Source organism: Dipodomys ordii, unplaced genomic scaffold (assembly GCF_000151885.1).
Source record: "Dipodomys ordii isolate 6190 unplaced genomic scaffold, Dord_2.0 Scaffold41, whole genome shotgun sequence".
Taxonomy (NCBI): Eukaryota; Metazoa; Chordata; class Mammalia; order Rodentia; family Heteromyidae; genus Dipodomys; species Dipodomys ordii.
The window spans coordinates 13,752,383-13,776,767 of record NW_012267257.1 but is presented as its reverse complement, the minus strand read 5'-3'; the positions used below and the strand labels follow the sequence as shown (position 1 = coordinate 13,776,767).

General features: G+C 39.4%; 1 protein-coding gene across 2 annotated transcripts in view; it reads right to left on the bottom strand.

Moving 5' to 3' along the window:
* Positions 1-24,385, bottom strand: part of Npr3 (natriuretic peptide receptor 3) — a 60,635-nt gene that overhangs the window by 21,094 nt on the left and 15,156 nt on the right. For both annotated transcript variants that reach the window (XM_013018653.1, XM_013018654.1), the window contains exon 3: positions 16,079-16,245. In XM_013018653.1, the coding sequence (XP_012874107.1) occupies positions 16,079-16,245 (167 nt within the window). The remainder of the gene's footprint in view (positions 1-16,078; positions 16,246-24,385) is intronic.

Here is a 24,385-nt window from a genome sequence, read left to right as displayed (position 1 = left end):
AGGGGAAACAAAGGAGGAGGCAACAATGCTTGATAAGAAATGTACTCATTACCTTGCTCATGTAATTGTAACCCCTCTGTACAGTATTTTCACAATAAAAGAAAAAGGAACAACACAAGAAACCCCCTCCCAAAAAAAAGAAAAGAAAAGGCATGACTTTTTAACCTCATTTGGCTGAAAGGTACATGGGAGAAGGTGAAATTTTAATGGGGAACATGTAGAAGAAATGAGGTTATAACCTACTCTTCTCCCTTTATAGTTAAAATGACAGCATCACTTGCCTATTAGTAATAGGATCTTTGACAAATGAATCTTTTTTTTAATGAATTTTGTCCAGGTGCAGACGGAAGCCGTATCCTGGGGAGGTGTGTACATAGCCCAAAGCTCAAAAAAGAATCTCCATTTGGTCTACATTTTACAAGTGGCTTTTATACTTAAAATATAACATCTATTTTTTCATTCAATTTCCTTTTAAATCACAAAATTAAAACTCTATGTTTAGCGTAGTATAATTGTCATGTACTAAGGGACATCATGGCCTTTTCAATACTAAACACAGGGCCCCAACTTTTACTGATACACGCCTCAATGTCTGCTCTTCTATAATGGGTCTTCCTTCATGAAATTCATACCTGGTCATCTGTTGACTTATTTTAGCCTCAAGAGAAAGTAAGACGAACATTCCAGACTGATATCTCAGCCTTATTCTAGTTGAACTCTGAGAACACAAAAGCTAAATGACTTCCTGATTGGCAATACATCCAAGAGACAGCCACGGTGTCGCCTGGTGACTGTGCTTAACTAAAACATCACTGTCCCAACTGACAAATTCCTTTCTCTCCAAAATATAGTTATGACTTCCTTGGGGCAGGAGCTTATCCTAAGCCTCCACAAAACAACTATCTCTATCCTGGGCTCACCTCCTTCCTGGACTACTAAATAACTTAGATATTATAGCCTGTAGGTTAGCTGTTACAGATAGGAGACGTTGTTGTTGTTGTTTTCTTTCTCTACCATCATCTAGAATAGTTGGTTAAACAAAACCTGTCTTTAGAAGATCATTAAGCAAAATTATTACCCATCATTTACCTTCCATAATGACTAGAGTATTAGGGAAGACTGAGCACAGGGGCCACAGGACCAATACATGGACCAGTTCTCCAACAAATTCAGTCATCTAATGTATTTGCCCTTGGACTCCCTCATACACATACCATTTACCTATGCTTCTCATCACCCATCATTCCTGGAAACTTGATTCGAGTTGGATAGATCAGGAGATCAAAATAAAGGATCTCAAAAGGCACATCTGAGTTCACAAATGTGCCTGAGCAATTCAGCAGGAAATATAAAGTCTTTTCAGCATATGGTGACAGAACAAAAGAGATAGGAAAAGCTAACGCTTGATCTTAACTCACAGACGATATAAAAACACATTTGAAGGGGGATCACAGATATAACTATAAAAGCTAAAGGTATTATAAAGCTCGGGAAGGAAATAGGAGAATATCATTGTGATTTTTGTTTGATGCTGGCAATTTTATTGAAGATGATACAAAAATAGCTCTAAATATAAAAAGTAACTTAATCTTAATTAAAATTATCACCAGTTAGTACCAATAAAATATTAAGTGAAAGACTTAAGAGAAAATATTAAAATATACATTCATTATATATACAAATATATATGCAAAAATAAGAAGTTGGAGAGTCTCCTAGAAATTAGGGTCCTGGAAAGAAATGGACCCCACACATATACACATTTTATTTATATAAATATATATATACACATACATATATGACTATATATATGTATATATGAGTATATGTAGGTACATATGACTCATATACAGAGTATTTTAAAGATCTCTTAAAGTCAGTATAAAAAAGACAACCCAATTGTGTGTGTGTGTGTGTGTGTGTGTGTGTGTGTGTGTGTGTGTTTGTACCCTACTGGGCACTGAACTTTACTCTTGGTCAGGAACTGTCCCTTAACTGTTTTGCTCAAGGCTGGTGCTCTACCACTTGAGCCACACCTCAATTTCTTTTTTTTGCTAGTTACTTAGAAGTGAGCATCTCATATACTTTTCTGTCTGAGCTGGATTTGAATGGCAGTCCTCAGATCTCAGCCTCATGAGTAGCTAGCCCAATTTTTAAATGCACCGAGAGAGAGAGAGAGAGAAAGAGAGAGAGAGAGAGTTCTAGATCACAAGACATCAAGGGGACGGCAATCAAAATCATAAGATACAATTTTCTTTTGCATCTACCAAGTCAAATTTTACTATGAATTATTTGGGTGCAAATGTAACTTGATTAAATCAAGATGTTGCCAATATTTTGAACTGTGGAATGAGTTGAGGTTGATAGATATACTTGACTATGATACAAATGTCCTAAATACATGGCTGATTATAAATCTTCACAACATAGGTGTTTTTCACAGCCTAAAAGAACTACAACATCACCAAATTTGACAACTTATCAGGAATTTAGAGTTTATCTTTCCCTGATTGATCTTAAACAAAGGAAGCGAGGCCAAAACTGTAATTTAGTAATAGAGGAAAACCTGATGCCCACAGCAGTGGCCTGATTCACACAATACTGCAGAGGCAAGGCCAGAACACAACTGAAGTTGAGCTTGCCTAGCTATTACATCATCAGGACCTGACATATCAATCAAGGCACGACCCCAAGATCCCAGATCACATCCATGGTGCCAAGGATAGCAATCTCTCCTTTAGGACACTTAATTTGACTTCTCTAGCATGTATATAGGCTGCCAAAATGTGTTCTGCATGTCAGGAAAGAGTAAAGACAGAATGATGATGTTTTTCCCTTGCAAAAACAACTTTTTAACAGGTTAAAAAAACAACCAAAAAATGGACAAAGGGTGAATAAATGCAGCAGTGGTACTCAGGAGACACTATGTTGAAAATGAACTATACAACCTGTGAAAGGGAAAGGTAGGGAGAAAGTGGGAGTGAGTGAAGGAAGGAATGATACTGTATAAAAAGGAATATACTCAAGATCTGATTTATGGAACAGTAACCTCTCTCTACACCACCCTAATAATAATATTTTTAAAGGAAAAGGTAGCTGGGGGCACTGGTGGCTCACACCTGTAATCCTAGCCACTCAGAAAGCTGAGATCTAAGGATCATGGTTTGAAGCCAGCCCGGACAGGAAAGTCTGTGAGACTCTTATCTCTAATTAACCACCAGAAAACTGGCAGTGGCGCTGTGGCTCAAAGTGGCAGAGCACTTGCCTTGAGAAAATAAGCTCAGAGACAGCCCTCAGACCCTGAGCTCAAGCCCCATGATTTACAAAAACAAAAAAGAAAGAAAGAAAAACAAAAAAAGGAAAAGGTGATTCCCCTACCCTCTCCCCCAAAACATAAGCTTCACGGTTTCCCTCATTTGTGATAACTAGAATGTATCTATAAATCTACAAGCAAATATACTGGGTGGCTAAAAAAATACACTGGGCCATGATAAATTATACAGGTCTCTAGATATTCACAAAGTGAAACCAGAGGAGGATATTTATAGGAGTGAATCACAAAGGCTCAATAGCTATATGTGTATAATCACGTGAAATAATATTTTATGAAATGAACTCCAAGAAATAGAAACAAGAGATTGTTTGTTATTGTTGCTGCTGTTTTTGTTGTCATTTCCTTTTGTTTCATTTGTTCATTTATCTGTCTTTGGGAAGACGGCGGGGGGGGGGCGGGGCACAGAAAAGGTGGGACTAAGGGTGAACAAATGCACCAGTGACATTCACTAAACACTAAATGGAAAATGAACTATACAACTGGTGGGTGGGGCTGGAAGGGAAAACTGGGAAAGAGCAAGAGAAGAGGAGACATAGTTCAAAAAGAAATGTACTCACTACCTGACTGATGTAACTAACTCCTCTGTATATCACCTCACAACAATAAAATATTTTTTAAACAAAGAAGGAAAAGGTAATATTGGAGACTAGATTAAGTCAGCTCAAAGTTCCTGAAAGAAAATGTAAACTGATGTAAGGCTAAGGCAAAAAGGCATACTCTCATTAAATCCATTTCTGATTAAGTCAACTCTTAACATTGTGTGTGTGTGTGTGTGTGTGTGTGTGTGTGTGTGTGTGTGTGTTAAAGAGTCAAGACACAGCATTTAAAGAAGAACATTCTAACCAGAAAGGTCAAAAAGTCTCCATCATATACCACTGTTATGTGTTCCGAGGGACTTCCCTCAATCCAGGACATAAAGGACATCAAGCATGTTGGTATCCGCTCACCTTCTGTCTCCACTCCACACTACTGGAGTCTTAGCGTGTCACTTGAGTTTACACACACAGTTCTCGTGTGTAATCCATTCATTTAACACCAGAGCCTCTTGACTCCTTGGCCACCATGATCACCGGGCATGGCATCACCTTGTGCGCAGGCACATATTCTTGACCCACACGTCTCAGATTTAAAAGTGTGTACAGTTTCCCTGCGGATCTTATTCGAGTGCAGACGCTGATTCAGTAGGCTAATATAACCCACTGCTACTGACACTATTTTATTCTCACTTGGAACTGTTCCACTCTCAAAAGTCTTGAAAATCATGTTTGTTTCCTATAATCCTTCAACCTTTGCAGAACAGGCTCTTAGCTCCCTGACTTCTGTCCTCCTTGACTCCTCCTCTGGGCATGGCCTCAGAACCCTGAATGGCGCAATCCCTCCTAATGTGGTCATCCTGTGCAGATGCGGATGTGTGCATGTGCTACTGAGAACTGCGCTGAGAGAGGAGAGGAAAACAAGAATCATCAATGAAGACTAAGAAGGACACAGCAACCAAAGTAGAGAACTTAGTGATGGTGGTGCTTTGGCCACCGTGAGAGGAGCAATTTATTTGTTAAGAGAGAAACCTTCCCAAACTACTCCCAAAAGGGGATCTCTTTATTCAGGCTGGGTAATTTCACTACTCCCTAATTGTAACTAGTGAGTTTCTTCTTTTAATTTTGAATTCTTTGCCTCAATTATGTGATTCATTGTGCCCATCTATCCCCTCCTCCCCCCCCCGCACATCAGAAAGCACCTACCTGGGCCCTGAGTTGTTCTCATAGTACTTTACTCACAAGGAAGACTCAGGAAGTGTTTAAGGATATGAGCAGAGATGCAATCCACAAACACCTTCAGGCTTAACTACATTTCCCTAAGGACATGTGAGCCAAAGGGTCAGCTAAGCACGTAAACATTTTAGAAGACAGAGTAAATAAACCAAATCAGAAATCTGTTCAAGCCAAGGGATGAACATATGGTTGGCACAAATAGAGGTCACCACTGAATACAGAAAAGAAAAAAAATGCTTGAGATTAAATGGACATAACTGTATGGCTTCAGTAGGCAAATTAGTATTCCGATATTATGTAGCACTGATTATTAATAAATTAATCTCCTTAGGAGCTTTAGGATAGGGTGCAAAACAAGCTATCGCGATTTAGCAATATAGTCCCTAAACCACATAGAGGTAACTACACAGAAGAAATAATAAAAGTCCTCAAACTAAGGTCCCAAATTAGTTCATTATATGAATAATAAAACTCCTACCTTCTAATCACAGCCTATGAAGTCAAGATTTTTAGATGTTTATTAAAAAAATAAATCAAGCTTGCTCCAGGAGGAGGGGGAAATCCAAAAATAAAGACTAATCCAAAACAACTACCAAAAATGCGTGCTGCTTTCAAATTTCAAACCAGATAGAGAGTTAAATAAAATATTATTCAGGCTTTTCTCTTTTTACAACTGCCTGGTCCCCAGGAAGGATGTCACTTAACACGGCTTCTGCACATTGCTTGCAAGTCCATGGGGATATTCTTTGACTATTTTCTTTGGATTTTTATCACTGTCTGTGCTTAAGATAATAAAACCCCTTTACACTAATTTTCATGACTTCCAAGAGCAACTCAGTGTGGTTTTCCTCCATTTAGCAGATTAAAGTTTCTGGCACATAGGTAGTATGCACTCAGGTCATTGTTTCAATTCTTATCATTTAATATTTATTAAACCTTGGGCTCATCCACCACATCTACCCACACAAAGGATGAGCATCAATGGTGAAGTGTTATGAACCAAAACTCTGCCCTAACACTTGAGAAATCTGTGACTACTGTCAGCATCAAATACCAGATCCCTCTGGTAGTACAGTGGTCAGGAGAGCTTGTATTGGTTTGTCACCCTGCCCCCCACACCCATACGTCTAAGTTGGAAAGCTAAACCCGGGCATTCCCTTTAAATTCCTGTCAAATTATTTGAAACATGGATTTCTTTTGTTGCTGCTCTATACAGTATTAGCAAACTTCACTGTAAGGCAGTTTAAGTTCTGGAAATATTTCAATATGTTATTTATTCATTGGATGATCAGACTAAAAATGACAAGCGGGAAGCGTTCTCTGTAGGAAGAGAGATCCTGGCATGTGAGGGATGTGTTCTCATCTTTACTTGACAGTGGAATACCAGACTTTAGCCTTCTTTTCCTGGGATTCCTATCTTTTAAATGCAATATCCTGCTGAAGCTAATCCAATATTCCCCAAACTTCTTTATAAACAAGTTCCTCACAAAGAGAAGAAAGAAGGAAGCTGAGACCCAAGGAACATGGAGGCATGGAAGGAGAGAAAAAGGCCAAAAGGGAAAGAAAGGAATGTAAATTTCATCCCCTACCATTTTAGTCTAGGCTCCTTCACTTACACTTGTGTACAATTGTTCTTGCTGCAAGTTTAGCAGTCTGTAATTCAAAGTGATCTGACTACTCTGAAAAGAATTAAATTGTACTTCAATTGTGGAAAAGTTGGTCAAATGTCCTACATTTGACAATGCAAAGAAAACAAGAAAGAAAATAGTGTTACCAGCCTTTCAAATGTGAAATATATTTTCACGCTGCATTGCTATTTCAGTCATGCATACTTGAGTATATTGTCAAATCTTATTGCAAAACATCCTTCTAATTCGAATTAATTACGTCACCACCCAGGCTAACAAAAAGTAGTGATTGTCTCTCAAAAGGACAAAACATGAAGCTTACTGCTTGGTCATCCTTTTTTATGATACTGCTATTCTTTGCTGACCATTTTCACACTATGCCAATTCAAAGGGAATTTTACAGGAATAAATCCATTCTACCAAGATGTAGCCATCACAAGAAAATGGATACTTATGTATAATAATAATTTTTAAAAATACTTTAATTGGGGCATTCCCAAGTTCTTCACTCAACTCTAGCACAACTAACACTGTTTAAAAATTCCAGGGATAAAATTGAAGCAACTTTCCCCCTTCATTTTAAGAAAATGAAAGTGATTAAAAAAAAAGATTCCAGTACATCTTTAGTTGAATGTTTTGTAAGTCACCCAGTATTTCTTTAGCTAGAGAAGAACTTCTTGAAGTATCTCTGCCTGGCCAATTACATCTTCCTAACACAACTAATCTTATTAACATGTAGGCATGTGAACTCATAATTCTTCTACTGTTAAAAACCAACTTATGGTTTGCTTTTATTCTCTGAAATACAATTAGCCAAGCCCTCTTATGCCTGAAAGGGTCTTTTCATTTGGACAAATTATTCCCTGGTTAACATTTAAGAAAAGGGGATGAGGGCAGGGAAGGAGTCAGCCACCTCCTGTTCTGAAGAAGAAAAGTTCCTCTGCCCAATGCCATCAGAAGAGTGACAAAAACATTACCTGCATTTCTTTTCTCTTGTTGGTTTAGCTGAATAGCTAACTCAGAAAATCCCCAGTAAGAGTAGACTGTCCTAACAAAGTGGTATAATGTAAGATAAGAAGTACTGAAATGTCTAGCTGAGGCTTCACTGGTGGTCTGAAAACTTCTCAACTAATGTTGAGATAGCTTCTGTACAAAACCAGTGTCGAGATTCAACTTGCTTCAAGCGGCACTGTGGCTGCGCCTTTGTCTCCTATAAAGCAATTGGAGCATTGATTTTCAACAGCTTAGGCTTTCCAAATGTGATGTCTGGCCTCTTTAAACAATTATGTATTAACTCTGGCTCTGTTGGACTGATACACGGTCCATTCCTCAGGTCCATTCATTTCTGGAGGTGGACGAAGGCTGGGGTGGCAAGCATGTCCACACGCACATCCCGCCTTGTCCGTGACACTGCGAGCATCAGACATTGCTAAAGTATTTGTTTAATTAGTTAACTTTTCAACTTTTAAATAAAGGGGGAAAAAACCAAAGCTATGGGTGGCCCGTTAACCTCAAGAGAGCAAATACCCAAGGTTATAAAATCACCCCCTGCTCAAAATACATGGTTAGAAATAAAAACAGCATTTACCAAGTTCTACTCCAAGCCCAAAACAGGGATCACATTAAGAAGTATGAAACTGAATTTCAAATCCAAAGTGCGATGGGTACAGAATTATTTCATAAAAATAGACTGTATATATTCTTTATAACTAAAATACTCTTTAAAAACAAAACAAAAGCAAATACGCCATCTCTGAAATTAATCAGAGAAATTCTTGCCTACTTTTTAAAATGAAGCTGCAATTCCATGTTTGCCAGCCTACACTTGCAGCTGTCTCTTTGCAAACACAGACTGGACACAGACCATTGCAAGTACTTATCTTGTGTACACAATAGCAGGAGGTTGTATGTTCCGCTGCATGCCAGAGGGTGGTAAACAGTTGGGAGCTGAAGAAATACTGGTCCTTTGTACTATATGTATATATGCAGTAGTGAAAATACCCAAGAGGCTTTTCTGGTGTAATGTTATCAACAGAGGAATTCTGTTTCTATTGTAAGAAATTTCTCCTTAAAAAAAATTGTCCTAGGGGCTGGGATGGTGGCTCAGTGGTAGAGCACTTGCCTTGCATGCATGAGGCCCTGGGTTCGATTCCTCAGCACCACATAAGCAAAAAGAAAAAAGCCGGAGTGGCTCAAGTGGTAGAGCGCTAGCCTTGAGCTGAAAAGCTGAGGGACAGTGCCCAGGCCCAGAGTTCAGGCCCCATGACCAGACCCCCCCAAAAAAAATTATCCTAAATTGTGTGTGTGTGTGTGTGTGTGAGAGAGAGAGAGAGACAGAGAGACAGAGAGACAGAGACAGACAGACAGACAGACAGAGACAGAGACAGAGAGAGAGAGACTGAGAGAGAGATTGTGGGACTAAGCTCTTTCTTTCAATAAAAGATGAACAAATTTTATTCCCAGATAAAATCAATGACACTCAGAGTAAAGTTAGGAAACATTCAGCTTGTGATATCCCACTGCTAGGAATGGGAAGGCCTCTTGGTTGTACAATGTGAAAGCCCTAGGAAGTCAAGGAACCTGACCAATAGCTTTTTCAGTCTAATCTACTACATGAACCCATGGTCAGGAGCTCTGCCTTCCCTCCTCTGGTGCTAGGATGATGTTCTTTACAATACTGGAGATCTCCAGGGAGGTGGTCTCGGTTTCCTGTGCTTACATTGGCAGAAAGCTGGACCCATACTGGAGCCTTCTTAACAAGTGTGTGTCCTCCTGTGTTTACTTTTTTGTGTGTCTAAAGTACTTTGTGATCTAAAAGAGATCACAGAATCTAAAAGGGCTATAAAATTTATCACCATCACATTGTGATAAGTTACAGCTAACATTCCAAAAATTTTTCCAATGACATCTCCAATAATTGTTATGTTAATAGTCCTCAATTAACTTTGAAACTCAATCACAACTATAAATTTTACAAACATACAGGGGAAAAACAGAAAACCATTACAAATATTTCTCTGTGAGCACAGAGCTGCGCGTACAGAAAAGCAAGCAAAGAGGAGAGTCATATTTGTCTGTTCTCAGGATAGTATGAACTTGAGCTTAACCCAATATGGACTTTTTTATTTGCTGTACTGGGCCCTTTCAATCTAGACAGCCATGTGTCATTTTTTTATTTAAACAACAACATCAAGGAAAGAAGGTAAGCTTCATGTGAGGGCAGAGCCAACTGTTAAAAAGGCAGACAGTGAATGGGTCTCAAATGTGCCAAACACAATAGGGAGATGGGTCAGGGCCCAGAGTGGGATTTACAGGGCCGGGAAGCGAGCGTGGCTGCCAGGGTGGAAAAAGTGTCTCCAACATTGGCTCTGCCTCACTGGAGAAACGGTAGCAGGGATGAATTGAAGTCTACCTTTTAAAGACATCATGTGAGAACTGGGAATTAGGAAGACTGAACCGACTCCCTGCCCTAGAATGAAGGAAGGAAGGAAAGGAAGGAGGGAGAATGGGAAGGAGGAAAGGAGAAAGAGAAGGAAGAAGGGAGAAGGAAGAAGAGAGAAAGGAGGAAAAGAAAAAAAGTCCCTTTTATTTCAGAAATAAAGCTAATGGTTCCCTAAATATAAGATTTTTTTGGTGTTTCTTTATGTTCTTCCCAGACAGAAACTTTCCAGTGCAACCCTGCATCAACAATGCACCTACGCACGTGAATAAAAAGATTCAGGACAATAGTTGGGCAAATGGAACGCTGACTAGTCAGGACCTAATTCAATGATCCTCAGCTCTTGCTATACTGATCCTATTAAGGAACAAATGTATAGACATAAGTACTTAGGTACAGGAGTTAGTACAGGTCTTAAAGAGATCATAGAAACTTGCATGAATATGAAAATAGCCTCCCACACAAGAACTCAGTGAAGCTTCTCCCCTGGGAACGGGGATATTTTCACACATGGCTCACATTTGCTCTACTGCAATAGACTGTCTAGACTTTCATAAGGACCACACTGATGTGTGTTCATGTATTTTACACTAAGTTGCATGATGCTTTATGCTTGTTCTTGCACAGAATTTCAGGATTTATAAATCCCCAGAGCTCCTGGCTGTAGATATTGATATACCTGCTTTAAGAATTTCTAGGGAAAGAGGATTCCATTCTTTTTCTCTCTCTCTCTCCCTCCCTCCCTTCCTCCCTCTACTGCCCTCCCCCCTCTCTTTCTCTCTCCCTCTTCCCCCCCCTCAGTACCTGATGCTTTTGCTCATTGGCTGACAGTCTACCAATTGAGCCATGCCCCCAACCCTGAGGATTCCATCCTTCGTAGCCCATTGCCATATTCCTGGGAGCATATCGTAAACAGCAATGTGATATAAACAGGAAACAGTGGTTCACATTCAAGAAAAATAAGGAGAGACAACTGGTCACTGCAGATGAAGAGGCTCTGCAGTCTTCATCACTTTATCAGGTGTGTGAGAGAGTAAAGCGAAACAGATGTCTTAAGAATACATATATGGCCAGGTAGGTGTAAGGAAAGGAAGGAAATGCTTTATTCTGTGGGCCCTGCTGGGCACCCTCAGAGTGCTTGAGACACTTAATCTTTGGGTCATGGGTTTGTCTCCTTATTGGGCACAGATCAGACTGATGTAGTGGAAAAAGATAGTCACTGGCCCAGAAGTCAGGGGATACAACTAATCTTAGCTTGGCCACCACACAGCGCATTCTAAAACTAAATACCAGCAGTGCTCTGGAATTGGAACTGGTGGTGTAGCAGAGGCCAAGCAGCTCCATTAAGATGCCCTTAAGTGAGAGCCGCTGCACATGTAAGTGACCCAGTACCAACTTTCAGAGAAGGCCAGGTAAGTACTTGGCCAGACTTTATCTGAGCTGTGCCTAAGTCACACTGGAACTCTAGGGCCTCTCCAGTGGGATTCTACTTTCCTCTTTAGATTTCTAATGACCCTCAATGATCTGGTTTTTAATGTTACTAATGGAGCTTAAACTCAGGGCTTGGGTGCTGATTTGTAGCTTTTTGCTCAAGGCGATATTCTACCACTTAATTCACAGCTTCACTTATGGATTTTGGTGGTTAATTGGAGATAAGAATTTCAAGGGCTTTCTTAATCTAGGCTGGCTTCAAACCATGATTCTCAGATCTCAGCCACTTGAGTTGCTAGGATTACAGTCATGAGTCACTGATGCCCAGAATACTTTTAAAAAGGTGGAAACTCTGTTAAAAGATCCATGTAGTAATAACCAAACAATTATAGTACATGCAACATTCATAGCCATAATGGTAACGCAGCCATAAGCAATCCTAGCACATCACACACATGTGCCACCCAGCCACCCAAACATAGAGTAGATAAGCTAATTTACAAGCTGCTTATAGTCCCTGGGACAACCTGAAAAGCTCCACCTCAGCAAGCAGCTATAGCTTTGACTATCTTCTCTTAAACATGAACTAGGGGAAGAAGATGCTTAACTTCTTGAAGTAAAAAGAGAACAGAGTCATTCTAGTAGAGTAGTGATAGCTAAAACTAGGAAAATGTGCTAATGCAATTCACTACAATAAAACCTTGTAGGAGAATCAAGAATCTGATGATTGTTATAAATGTAGAAGAAGCATTTGATAAAATTCAAACACCCCAATCTACACAGATGATGAAAATAGATAGAACTTTATACATACACACATTAGTGTAAGTAAAAAAAATCTGAATATACACTCAGGGTAATCAAGGGACCTGTTTTTTATCTTAAAACGGATATAAATCTTCAAAATCTCAATAAAAAATTCCTTTCTTTTGAAGTGAGAGGGCAGACTGAGAAAGACAGAAGATGAATTTCTTACTAAGATAAATCTGGCATCAACACATCAAAATGTAAAAGAAAAATACAGAAAATATTTTTTACTAAAAAGAAAGCATCGTCATACAATCATTCCAGTGCTTCAATATAGCCTGTATAATATCATTAATGTGATGTTTTTTTGCATTTTAAGAAGTTTTTAACCTCGCCAAAGACATGCTAATATAAATATTGTACCAACATATATGAATAGAATGAAGACTAGCATACAATTTATAATACCTAAAATATTTAAAAGCACGTAATTATATGTTATATAATCCTTAATGTTTGAAGTGCTAGTTTTATTTCTGTTATCCTAATGAAAGTTACATAAAGAGTTTCACGAAGGAAGAATAAAAGGAGCTTTCACAATCTATCAAATCCTCTTAACCCTACAGTAAAATCATGATCAAGTTGTAATATATAGCTACAAAATCTGATTTTAGGGACGGCCATGATCACTACAGACATTTAATATCATATTAGGATCCTAGCCAGTGCCACTAAAAGTTCTAATTAGTTATGCTTGATTTTAATTCAGTATGCTTAATTTAATATAAGCATACTTACAAGTAGAAGCATTTTTTTGGGGGGCGGGGATCTGGTCATGGAGCCTAAACTCTGGGCCTGGGCGTTGTCCCTCAGCTCTTCAGCTCAAGACTAGCACTCTACTACTTGAACCACAGCACCACTTGCGGCTTTTTTTTTCTTTTTGCTTATGTGGTGCTGAGGAATCAAACCCAGGGCCTCAGGCATACAAGGCAAGCACTCTACCACTGAGTTACCTTCCCAGCCCACAAGTAGAAGCATTTAAAAGAAACAAAACTTTTACTACTCACGGGTCATGTGATGGTTTGGAAAATGCACTGTACTTTCTAGAACTAGGGAGTCTACCAAAGTTGCTGGAAGTAAGAGAGAGTTAGAAGCTGCAAAGCCCATGCTGGGCTCGGTGAACCAGACTGCCAAGTGAACAGACCAGACCAATGGCCCAGGAGTACAGAGAATAGAAATAAAAAAAGAGAAAAACCTGGAAAAGATCTAAGCTTCAATCAAGCCTACAGACTCTTGTAAAGTATTTCCCACTGCACCAGACCAAAGACTGAGACTCATGAAGGCCTAAATCTCTGGCTTGGGTAGCAACCCACCACTCACCATGACCACCTATTCAAATGAACGTGGTAAATAAGCATCTGCATCTGGCACTCAATAGACCCACAACTAAAACACTCATAAAAAGGAAAATGAATGCGTCTTCAGAAAACAGACGTTCTGGAAAAAGTTATTCTAATTAGGCTGCTGCAGAAGTCCTCATTTTTTATAATTAAAAACACAGTGTCCAATCCAATTAACAACTCATCACACACAGCTTCTGGGCTTTGGAACAAGGGCTCAAAATGTTGAAAGTGTCAGATCCACCCTGGATTTCAAAGACTTTTCACAATCAAAGGAAGATCAAATCTCACTAATAATTTTTACATTGTAAATGTTAAAATGATAACACTTCACTTTAAAATATATTTAGTATTTAATTTGATTATTTACGGAATTTACTATGTTGTTAAATTCATTTCACCTGAGGTTTTTTTTTCCCTTTCATTTTTCTGTGTGTATAACAGTCCTGGGGCTTGAACTCAGGGCCTATGTGCTATATATCAATCTTGGGGCTGTAAGTCATGGCTTGGGTGCTATCCCTGAGCTTATTTGTGCTCAAGTCTAGTGCTGTACCACTCAGCTACAGTTCCACTTCCAGCTTATTTTTAATGCATAATTGGACATAAGACTCTTGTAGACTTTACTGTCCAGCCAGGCTTTGAATCATGATCCTCAGCTCTCAGCCTCCTAAGTAGCTAAGATTACAGGTATGAGTTAAAGCACCTGACTCCTCTTGCTTTTTTTAAGGCTATGCTCATTTGACACAAAGTCAAAAGTTATTTTAAATGATATGCATAAGATGATTTCTGTAGCCTTTAAAATATAATCTTTTGTAGATTACTTGATAGTAAATTCCTGCAAGGCCATATGGAATCTTATACAAGACAGACCCTTTTATTAAGCTTCAATTTTTTTGACAGGAATAGTTTTAAAAAGCATCAGACAAGCTGGGTGCCAGTGGCTAGGATTATAAGCATAATGAGATTTTAATCTTCAATTTGCATGAAAAAACTGGAAGTGGAGGTGTATTGCTCAAATGGTAGAGTGCCAGCCTTGAGTGAAAAAGCTAAGAAACAGTGTCTTAGGCACTAAGTTCAAGCTCTAGTGCTAGTACACACACACACACACACACACACACACACACACACACACACCACACATACACACATTTGTCAGATAAATTATTAGTAACCCTCCCAACAGAGAGTCACTTGGATCAGGAAAATTTTCAGAGATCACCCAGGTCAAAAGTGTTAGATCCAGAATCTGTTGACAGGTCTGTCAGGAGCTAATGGCAGCACGCTGCAAGACTTTGATAATGATCATGGATGAGGTCCTGTCTGGAAGTGACGATCTCTTTGGAAGTTGGTCACTATCCAGCTTGTGCAGGGTCTGTCCAAGCTATCCACATATCATTAAGAAGGCTCTCTCTATGATTTGGACAGTGTAAACAGTTTTGAAAACAAGCACACCTACCCCGCTAGCTTTCAGGACCCACTGCTTATTCCACTCTGAAAGAGAGTTGAGACTCTGTGAACGCAGCAGATACATAGCAAAACGGACCAGAGACTGGCCAAACAAGGGTGCCTGGGAATGCGGAGGGGTCAGTCAACTCTCTGAGTTCCATCTCTTAGATGAGGTCCCTGGCTTAACTCTTAACCTAGGTTAAGCCTCTGACTCTAGTGAACTCTCAGAAATACATTAAAAACAACAGCACTATTCAAGCGGGAGCAAGAATAATGTCTGCAAAAGAGAGAAGGAGGGAGAGAGGGGGAAGAGAGGAAGAGGGAAAGAGAAAGAGAGAGAGAGAAGGAGAGAGAGAGAGAGAGAGAGAGAGAGAGAGAGAGAGAAGCTACCTGGTCAGGAAGCAGAGACAGACTGTCAAAGAACAGACTTTCTAAAACCCCAAATATCTTCTACCGCCAGGCTTTGGAAAATTAGAACAACAAAATTTGGGTACTTCTTCAACCAGCACCCTTAAAACTACGCCCCCTCCACCCTGCTCCATAGCCATGAGGAAATCTAGAGACATTATGCTCAGCAGTGCAGATCCCCACAAAACGGTGATTTTCCCCCTGTAGCTGTTGAAAATAAAAGTGTAGGAGAAGGCAGGGGATGATAGAATGTCAGGGTCAGGAAGAAGGAAAAGTGACCAGGAAATACATACACACACACACACACATACACAGAGAGAGAGAGAGAGAGAGAGAGAGAGAGAAGGCACCAGTGACATTCAGGCCTGAATTTGGAAGTTTTGAATGGTTCAGAATGGGACACTTTGTCACCTCTGATTTAATTACAAGACTGTTTTCAGGATGCTGAAGGGCTAGACTCATAATCACGCACTTACGTAATCCTCCTCATTGAGTCCTTGTTTCTCAACAGAACTTTTCACCTCCATGGAAAACTTCTCAAACTCAGGTTTCACGGTCCTCAGTAGGGTGACTGTTTGGAGGGATGAGTACGCTTGCTTAGCTTCAAAGTCGTGTTTGTCTCCTCTCTTCCATGAGCCATCTCCTACGGGAGAAATGAAAATATTTATAATTCCAAGCTGGTTACCATAAAGAGGCCATTCTCTCTTTTTCAACTGCAATGTGTCTCTCTACATGGTACTTTTGGCAGCCAGCACGAGAGGTATTGTCATAGTTTTGTACTTGGGTATAATATGACCATGTCAGGATCATTAAAAGAGAACAAGGCTCTTTGGACACATGCTCCTTTGAAATGTGAGAAGGAAAGAAAAGCTTTGATGATGTAATTGCCTTCTAATAACCATGTCACTGCAATTTTCAACCCCCAGAATGGCAACTCTGCAGGAGTAAGAAGTAAGCTTTATCACTTTCCATTCATACTTATTTTTAATACCTATAATCCACTCTGAAGGGGCCCAAGTTCTTAATGTGATCTAACAGGTCTGATGTTACGTAGATGAGGAAGACAAGTCGCAGCCAGGCATGACAGTGGAAATGCATGCAAATTTTAAAGTTGGCACTTGTAGAAGACAAAGTTTGAGATTATTAGCCAGTTGCTAGTGGCTATGGATGTAATTTCAAGCACTTAGAAGGATGCGATCTCAGGGTAGAGGTCTAAAACCAGCCCAGGCAGAAATGTCACTGAATCTCTTTTTATTGCCAATTAATAAGAGAAAAGCTATCAGTAGAGATGTGGCTCAAGTGGTAGAGTATCAGTCTTGAGCAAAAATTCCATGTGGGAATCTGAGGCCCTGAGTTCAACCCCAGTACTGGCAAAAAAAAAAAAATTACATTAAATTAAAACAGAAAGAAAAGCCGGGCGCCAGTGGCTCACACCCATCATCCTAGCTACTCAGGAGGCTGAAATCTGAGGAAGTAGCACTGTGGCTCAAGTGGTAGAGTGCTCACCTGGAGCTGAAGAGCTGAGGGACAGTGCCCAGGCCCAGAGTTCAAGCCTCACAACTGACAAAAAAAAAAAAGAAAGAAAAGAGAAGACAAAAAGAAAAATGGAGTGGAGAAGGGGGAGGAAGTACACAAGAATCCAGTGAAATCCTCCAAAATTAAGAAGAGTAAGATGAAGGAGGGGGGAGGGGAGGGATGGGTGAGAACGTTGAAATGGGTGACGGTGGTCAGGATATACTGTAATCATAAATTACTGTGTTAAATGGCAACTCCTTTGTACACTACTTAAAGATAATAATTTTGTCTTTTAAAAGTTCGAGATTATCGGTATTTCTTGCATTTCTCCAGGTGAAAAGGACCTTCAATGTACTTGAAGGTTTGTATCTCTGTAGGGCTGGCCATATCATTAAAATTATTTATTGGCCAAAGATCAACAATTTGTTGAAGGTAATAAGTAAATATACTGATTGCATATATAATAATAGCTCCATGTATTGAGTGCCACCTATATACAAGCTCATTGAATCCTTACAAGACACTGTACAAAGGCTACTTTCTATTTTGCAGATGAGGAAACTGAAGCACTGAGATGCTGGGCATATTTCCTACTTTGCAGTTATCCAGTTCACAACAGCAAAGGCACATCACAGGGACAGGCCCATTGCCCTGCCTTTTATCTCATTTTTGAGAAAACATGTGACCTCTAGGACTACAAAAGCCAAGGTAGACCTTTAGCTATTTAATAAGATGTGTGTTTATTTTACTTATGAATGATAGAAATCCCTGAAGACAGTAGAAGGAACACAGGCTGCTGGCATCCAACACAAGTCATTTATGCATCCTGAGCTCCCAGTCTGGATAAGATGCTTGGTTAAGCCAGAAGCCCAAACACTAAGGCACGAGGATGTCTCTGGACCTGCAGTCAAGTCTGTGGCACTCCCTCTACTCTTCTAGAAGACGAATAGAAATTTAGTGGCTCTTGGACATTTATCCAGAGATTACAAGTCAGGATATAGCAAACTCACTGGGCAATCATGTTCACTACTGCACTGTTCACCATGGAAAAGTTATGGAAACAACCCAGATGCTCTTCAATGACAAATGGATCAAGAAAGATATGATGCAAACATATTTACATCCATCCATCCATATATACATACATATATACATACATACATAATGGGATTTTATTCATCTATTAGGAAAACATATCATTTGCAGAAAAATCAATGAAAAATGATGTTAAATGAAGTAAGTTAAGCTCAGAGAGACAAAGGACTCATGCTTTCTCTCATATGTAGAAGTTAGATCTAAAGTATAAATACATATTTAAGTACATACAGGGTCGTGTGCATCTGTACACAAAAGTATTAACTAAAATATAGTATATTCAGGGAAGATTCCAATGGTATAACCCCTTTGAACAAGAAACTTACAATTTAACAAAATCAAAGCTAGTGGAACTTATGTCAGGGGTGGTGATTCGTGAGGGTAGACAAATGGGTAGACAGGCAAGGCAAATGCACTCATTACATTACATGGAACTAGGAATATTAAGGAGATGGCTGAGGTTGGGAGGGACAAAGGGGAAAATTATGAAAGGGGTGATGAGCAAGACACATTGTATTCATAAACTGACAAATTGAAACACCTTGGCACAACTAAGGATATTGATAATTAATAATAATACCACCTATGGATCTGGAGTTTCTATCATAGCGCAAGTCAGAAAAGAGGTTTATGTTATATACAAGGTAGCTATGATGTCCTGAATAATTTCCATCAAATTTGAGAAATGTAGTGTCAGACATAGAACCAAGTGGAGTTGCTGTAGAGAAAGGGTAACAGTGTACCATGGGGATGGGAGAGAGAGAGAGAGGATGCAGAGAAAGAAGCAGTGAGCTCCAAGCAGGGCACAGGCCTCATGCAAAGACAAAGCTTTGGCCTAGCCTAAATGTGTGAATAGGATTTTAACAGGAGGAGAAGAAGGTGGAAAGGCATGCCTGGCAGTGCCCACACGTGGGCAAAGGTGCAAATGTGTATGACATCCAGCGGGCAGCTGGGAGTCTCAGTCTGGAGCAAGAAAAAGGCAGCGACAAAGAATGTGTTTGTGGAGGCATCTGTATCATCATAAGCCTAATAATAGCAGCCATTTATTAATTGCTTACTATGTGCCAGGGAGCTGTTAAAAGATAAATGAGAGCTGAGGACAGAATTCATTAAGGACTAGATCCATGCTCAATGAGCACAAGATTAAATTTCAAGCCATCAAACAAAACTTGACCAAGTTTTCTTGCTTTCCTGTGAAGCTTCCCAACCTTTGAGGCAGCCATAGCCCAAGCAAAGCCCACGCCTGTATTCAGGGAGTCAGTGTGCTGGGCTCTTTATAGTCATGGACACACCACCACAGGGAATCTGAACCCACTGGTTAGTTAAGCCCCCAAGGTCTAAGAATGCCCCCAACTTTTCTTCCCATGGAGGAACTCATTTCCTATTGGTTTTCATTTTGACTCAAAGTGCCAAGACTCTTTGAGAGCAGAAGAGACCACAGGGCATGTAGCTCAGAGGTAAAGCACTAGTCTGGCATTCTTGAGGCCCCGAACTTGATCCCCAGCACAGAATTTATTAATTAAGTTAATAAATACTCATCAGAAGGGATGCTTCTTAAGCAAAAAAGAGTGAGAGGTTTTCAGCACCAGAAAAAGACTTCCCTCCAGAAGTTGAGAAATATCTAAACTTGCAAGATTTTATGTATAGAATTAGAAAATACACAGAGAACTGGACAAAACAACGATCTCAGTTACTGAAATCAGAAAAAAAAAAACCACAACAGTTTTTTTTTAAGGAAGTGAAATCTTAGCCAATAAATCTGTTTCTCCAGGTAATCATTTGGAGTTGTGTTTTTCAGAAGAGAGAATGGAAACAATAGTAGTTTCATAAATCTAAGCCAAGCTAAACAGGTGTCTTGTCTGCTTACAAGTACAACTGCCTTCTGTGGGCATCTCTTAACTGGGGATGTGCCATGACATCTCTTGTGTTGGGAATGTTTGACACGGAAAGCAAAGGTCGGCCTGGCATGACATCCCATGAGGAGACGAATTTAAATTCAGTAGACAACTGGGTGCCTCTGGAGATTTATGGGCGGAACAGAAGAGTGACAGGATGAGAATCTTGCCTTTGGAAAGGGCAGTGGATTAGAGTGGAGAGACGCTGAGCATTCACAGCCACAATAATCCAGGCAGGAGGTTGTCAGGGGTCATACATGGAGGTCACACTCCAAAAAATTCAGAAACGGTTCCCTGGGTGACACGTAAGTTTTCTGCCCCTCCTCTCATATCTCTCTCCTTTCCTTCCTTCCTTCCTTCTTTCCTTCCTTCCTTCCTTCCTTGCTTGCTTGCTTCTTTCCTTCCTCCCTCCCTCCCTCCTTTCCTTCCTCTCTTCTCTCCTTCCTCCCACCCTTCCTTCCTTCCTTCCTTCCTTCCTTCCTTCCTTCCTTCCTTCCTTCCTTCCTTCCTTCCTTCCTTCCTTCCTTTCTTCTTCTGTCCTTATTTCTTCCTATGGCTACAGTAATTTTCAATAATAACAATAACTTTCTACATTCATAATCATTAAGATTTAGCACCCTTGAGAGAGAACTTGCAAGAGGACTCTCAAGACTCTTTGTCAGTGAGGGTGGAGTGGTTAACGATAAGGTGGAGCATCACCTTAGAAACAGCAAAACTGAGCAGAGGAAGGGGATTAGGTGGATGAGGCAATGAAAACTTCAGTGAAGGTCACAAACTTCAGTAATGGTCATATGAAATTCAAGATGATTACAAAATGTCCAAGTGGCATCATCAGGCTGGAGTTGAAAACAGAGGTCTGACACCAGAAAAAGGAGCGAAGGCCAGACAGAATACTGGGTACCATTTCCACACAGCTCACTGTTATAGTGCAGGGACTGCCTACTCTGGATGGAAAAGAATGCAGGAAGAGAAGAGAAGGAGCAGAGCTGGGCACAGAGACTGTTTTCTTAGTGGTCAAAAAAAGTAAGGGGGGGCAGAGAGGAGTTAACACAGAACCCAGAGAACTCTGTGTCATGAGGGTAGGAGCACAGGGCTTCTAGGAAGAGGTGAATGAGAAAAGGGCTCCCTTCCCACATCCACTGTAATAGCCACTAGCCATATGTGGTTAGTAGCACTTGAAATGTGGCAAGTAAGTGACTAAGGATCTGAGCTTTTTGTCATGCCTGTAACCAATGTCTACACTATTGAATAATACAGAGGAAAATACAGCCCACCAGCATGGAGGTGGTACACACCTGTAATTTAAGCACTCTGAAGGATGAGGTATGATGAACATGAGTTAGAAGTCAATAGGGACTATGTAGCAAGTGTAGCAAGATACCGTCTCAAAAAAAAAAAAAGAATAGAATATAGCCAACATCACATTAGACAACACTGTGGAAGCATACAAATATGGTCCTGGCTAATAATGAGAAAACCTGTGGTGATCTGGAGGCAGAGTGGTTATTAATGTCATATTCTTACAATGATGTTGAGCAACTGACTAAGAAGGAGGGAAAAAGTCTCTCAGACTGAGTGTATTTTCTTCTCTGAAGAGATCACTGGAAAGGGAGATGGAATTTCTAAGGTTGGCTTAGACTATCATCTGTAGAGTGATATCCACTAACTTACATTCTAAGAAAGTAATGCCAATGGTTGACAATACCAATAGACTCTTAAAAACTCTATGGGAAAATAGGTCATCTTCCCTCTCTAGATTTTTTTAATCTATTGTTTCCTCTCTAGATGTTTTAATGGTGTATATTAATGGTACAAAGAGATTTCACTGAAATAGTTCCATACATGCTTATACATGTTTTGAGCAAATTGATTCCCTGAATTACTCTAAAGTTTTCCCTCTAAAATTTTCAAACCTACCTTTTAATTTTTATTTGTGTATATGCTAGTACCAAGGCTTGAACTCAGAGCCTCAAACTCTTACTCACAGCTGGAGCTCTACATGTGAGTCACACCTCTAACCCAATATTTCGCTGGTTAATTAGGGATTGAATCTCATAGATATTTCTTTCCAGGCTAGCTCTGAATCTTGATTTTCGAATCTCAGCTTCCTAATAGCTTGGATTACAAGAGTGAGCCATCAGCACCTCGGCTTAACCCTATTTTCAGTCACTTGAATTCCTCATGATATATTATGCTCTAAAGGCCTATAATAATATAGTTTAGATAAATCTGGAAACATATCCTCAGTGTTCATTAAGATCAAACAACCTAGTCATCTGTAAACTGGACACATTAATATGTCTAAAAATCCAATATCAAGCAAATATTGATGAAAGTAGAGGCCTTTCTCTAGAATAGGAATAGGTTGTACTATAAGGAAACATAGGGAAAGAAGAAGTTAAGAAACTTTTCATAATCATGTACTTAAATATTAAGGTATAAAAATCTCAAAAACTTTCCTGGTGACTAGTGACACATGAGAACTTTGGTTCAGGTGACTGCCTAACATATAATTCCATTTACTGCTTCTTCTTCCTAGGATAAAGGTGCTTTTTTTTAACATCAAGAAGATACACATTGGTATGTCCCTACATTCATTCTCCCTTCTTCTACACTACTAAATTTCCAAGTTGATTTAGAGTGTCAGTGAGTCTAGACAGGGGTATGCAATCCCTGACCCCTGTTGCAACCAGGAAGAATCAATCTTATGTAACCAGAAGTTAATGACTTGGGGTTTCCAAGGGAAACTGTCACACAGAACCAAGTCGCCTGGAAAGATCTCTTTTAACCCATTGTCTTTCCTCTAGTTTGCCTGTAATTGCATAATAATCACTAAAATCTTGGCCGCCAGTTTTGATCTTGAGAATGAACCTTGGCACTAAGGTTGAGGGAACAAAGGAAAGAGGTTTGTGTCCCAGTGATATTTATGGAACTCTGTTCCTCCCTTGGACTTTTCACTTCTAAAATAATTTCAGTGAAAGAATAAACATCTGCATTTTTTTCAGTCACTAGAATTGAGTCTCAGTGACGTGTACATAGATTTAATTCCTAATATCCTAATATATATTATGTAACATATATAATAATATATCTTAGCTAAATGTATATATATATATTAGCTAAATGTTGGCTAATTCTATGACAAAAAGTTTACACACCTCACTAAGAGTTTTTAAAGTACTATAAGCAAAGTTAACTAATAGTAGACTAATCATGAATAGGACTAACATTTATTAAATAGTTATTATGCTTCAAGAAGTTTGCTAAGTGTTTTATATACACCCTCTTTAATTACTCAGCCTGATATCTTAAAGTACTATCATTGTCATTAGAGGAAACTAAGGATTGCAGAAGAAGGCATGGTGAAATCATGTGGCCAGGATTAAGGAGTAAGTTATTAACTCTTAGCTCCTACTGTTAAGAACTAGAATATGGCTCAGCCTTTCAAGCACTAATGCCAGAGCCCAAAGTCTAAGCAGCCTAGTGCAAAAGGTAAAATGAAAGCAATTTAACAAACACATCACATTGCATAAGAACAGTCTCTAACTCTTTGCAATTAAATGTTCAAGAAATGTAATTTCAGAAAGACAAAACTTGTGGGAAAGTAACTTTTAAAATGTTGCCCAAGCCACCAGTAATAATTTATCTAGATACAACTTCTTATGCACAGGTATTCTACCCCCAGGGGGATGTGACATCACTTTTGTTATTTTTTTTAAAAAAGCATAAACTCAGTCTTATCATGGAAAAATACCAGATATTGAGACTTTCTATAAAAAATGGGTCTGTCAAAAGTGTCAAAGGACTACTGTATTTATTACATCCATTTTATTACTTACATTTTAATAAAATGTGTATGCTACATGGTTTTGTGCTGGTCCTGGGGCTTAAATTTGGGTCCTAGGTGCTGTTCCTAAGCTTTTGTGCTAAAGACTGGTGTTCTAACACTTGAACCTCAACTTCACTTCTGGCTTTTTAGTGGATAATTGGAGATACGAGTCTAACAGACTTTCCTGCCCTGGCTAGATTTGAATCATGATGAGGATTACAGGCATCATCCACCTGCACCCAACCTTTATGCTACCTTTCTGCAGATGACTTGAAGATATATATATATATATATATATATATATATATATATATATATATATATTTCCCCTTGCTCAAGTTGCCTGCATTGCTTAAAATTGTATAATGCAGGATACAACTTTTGTTTTACTTATCATATTTAATATCTATAATTTATTTAGACTACATCCAAAGCACATCCTAAAATAA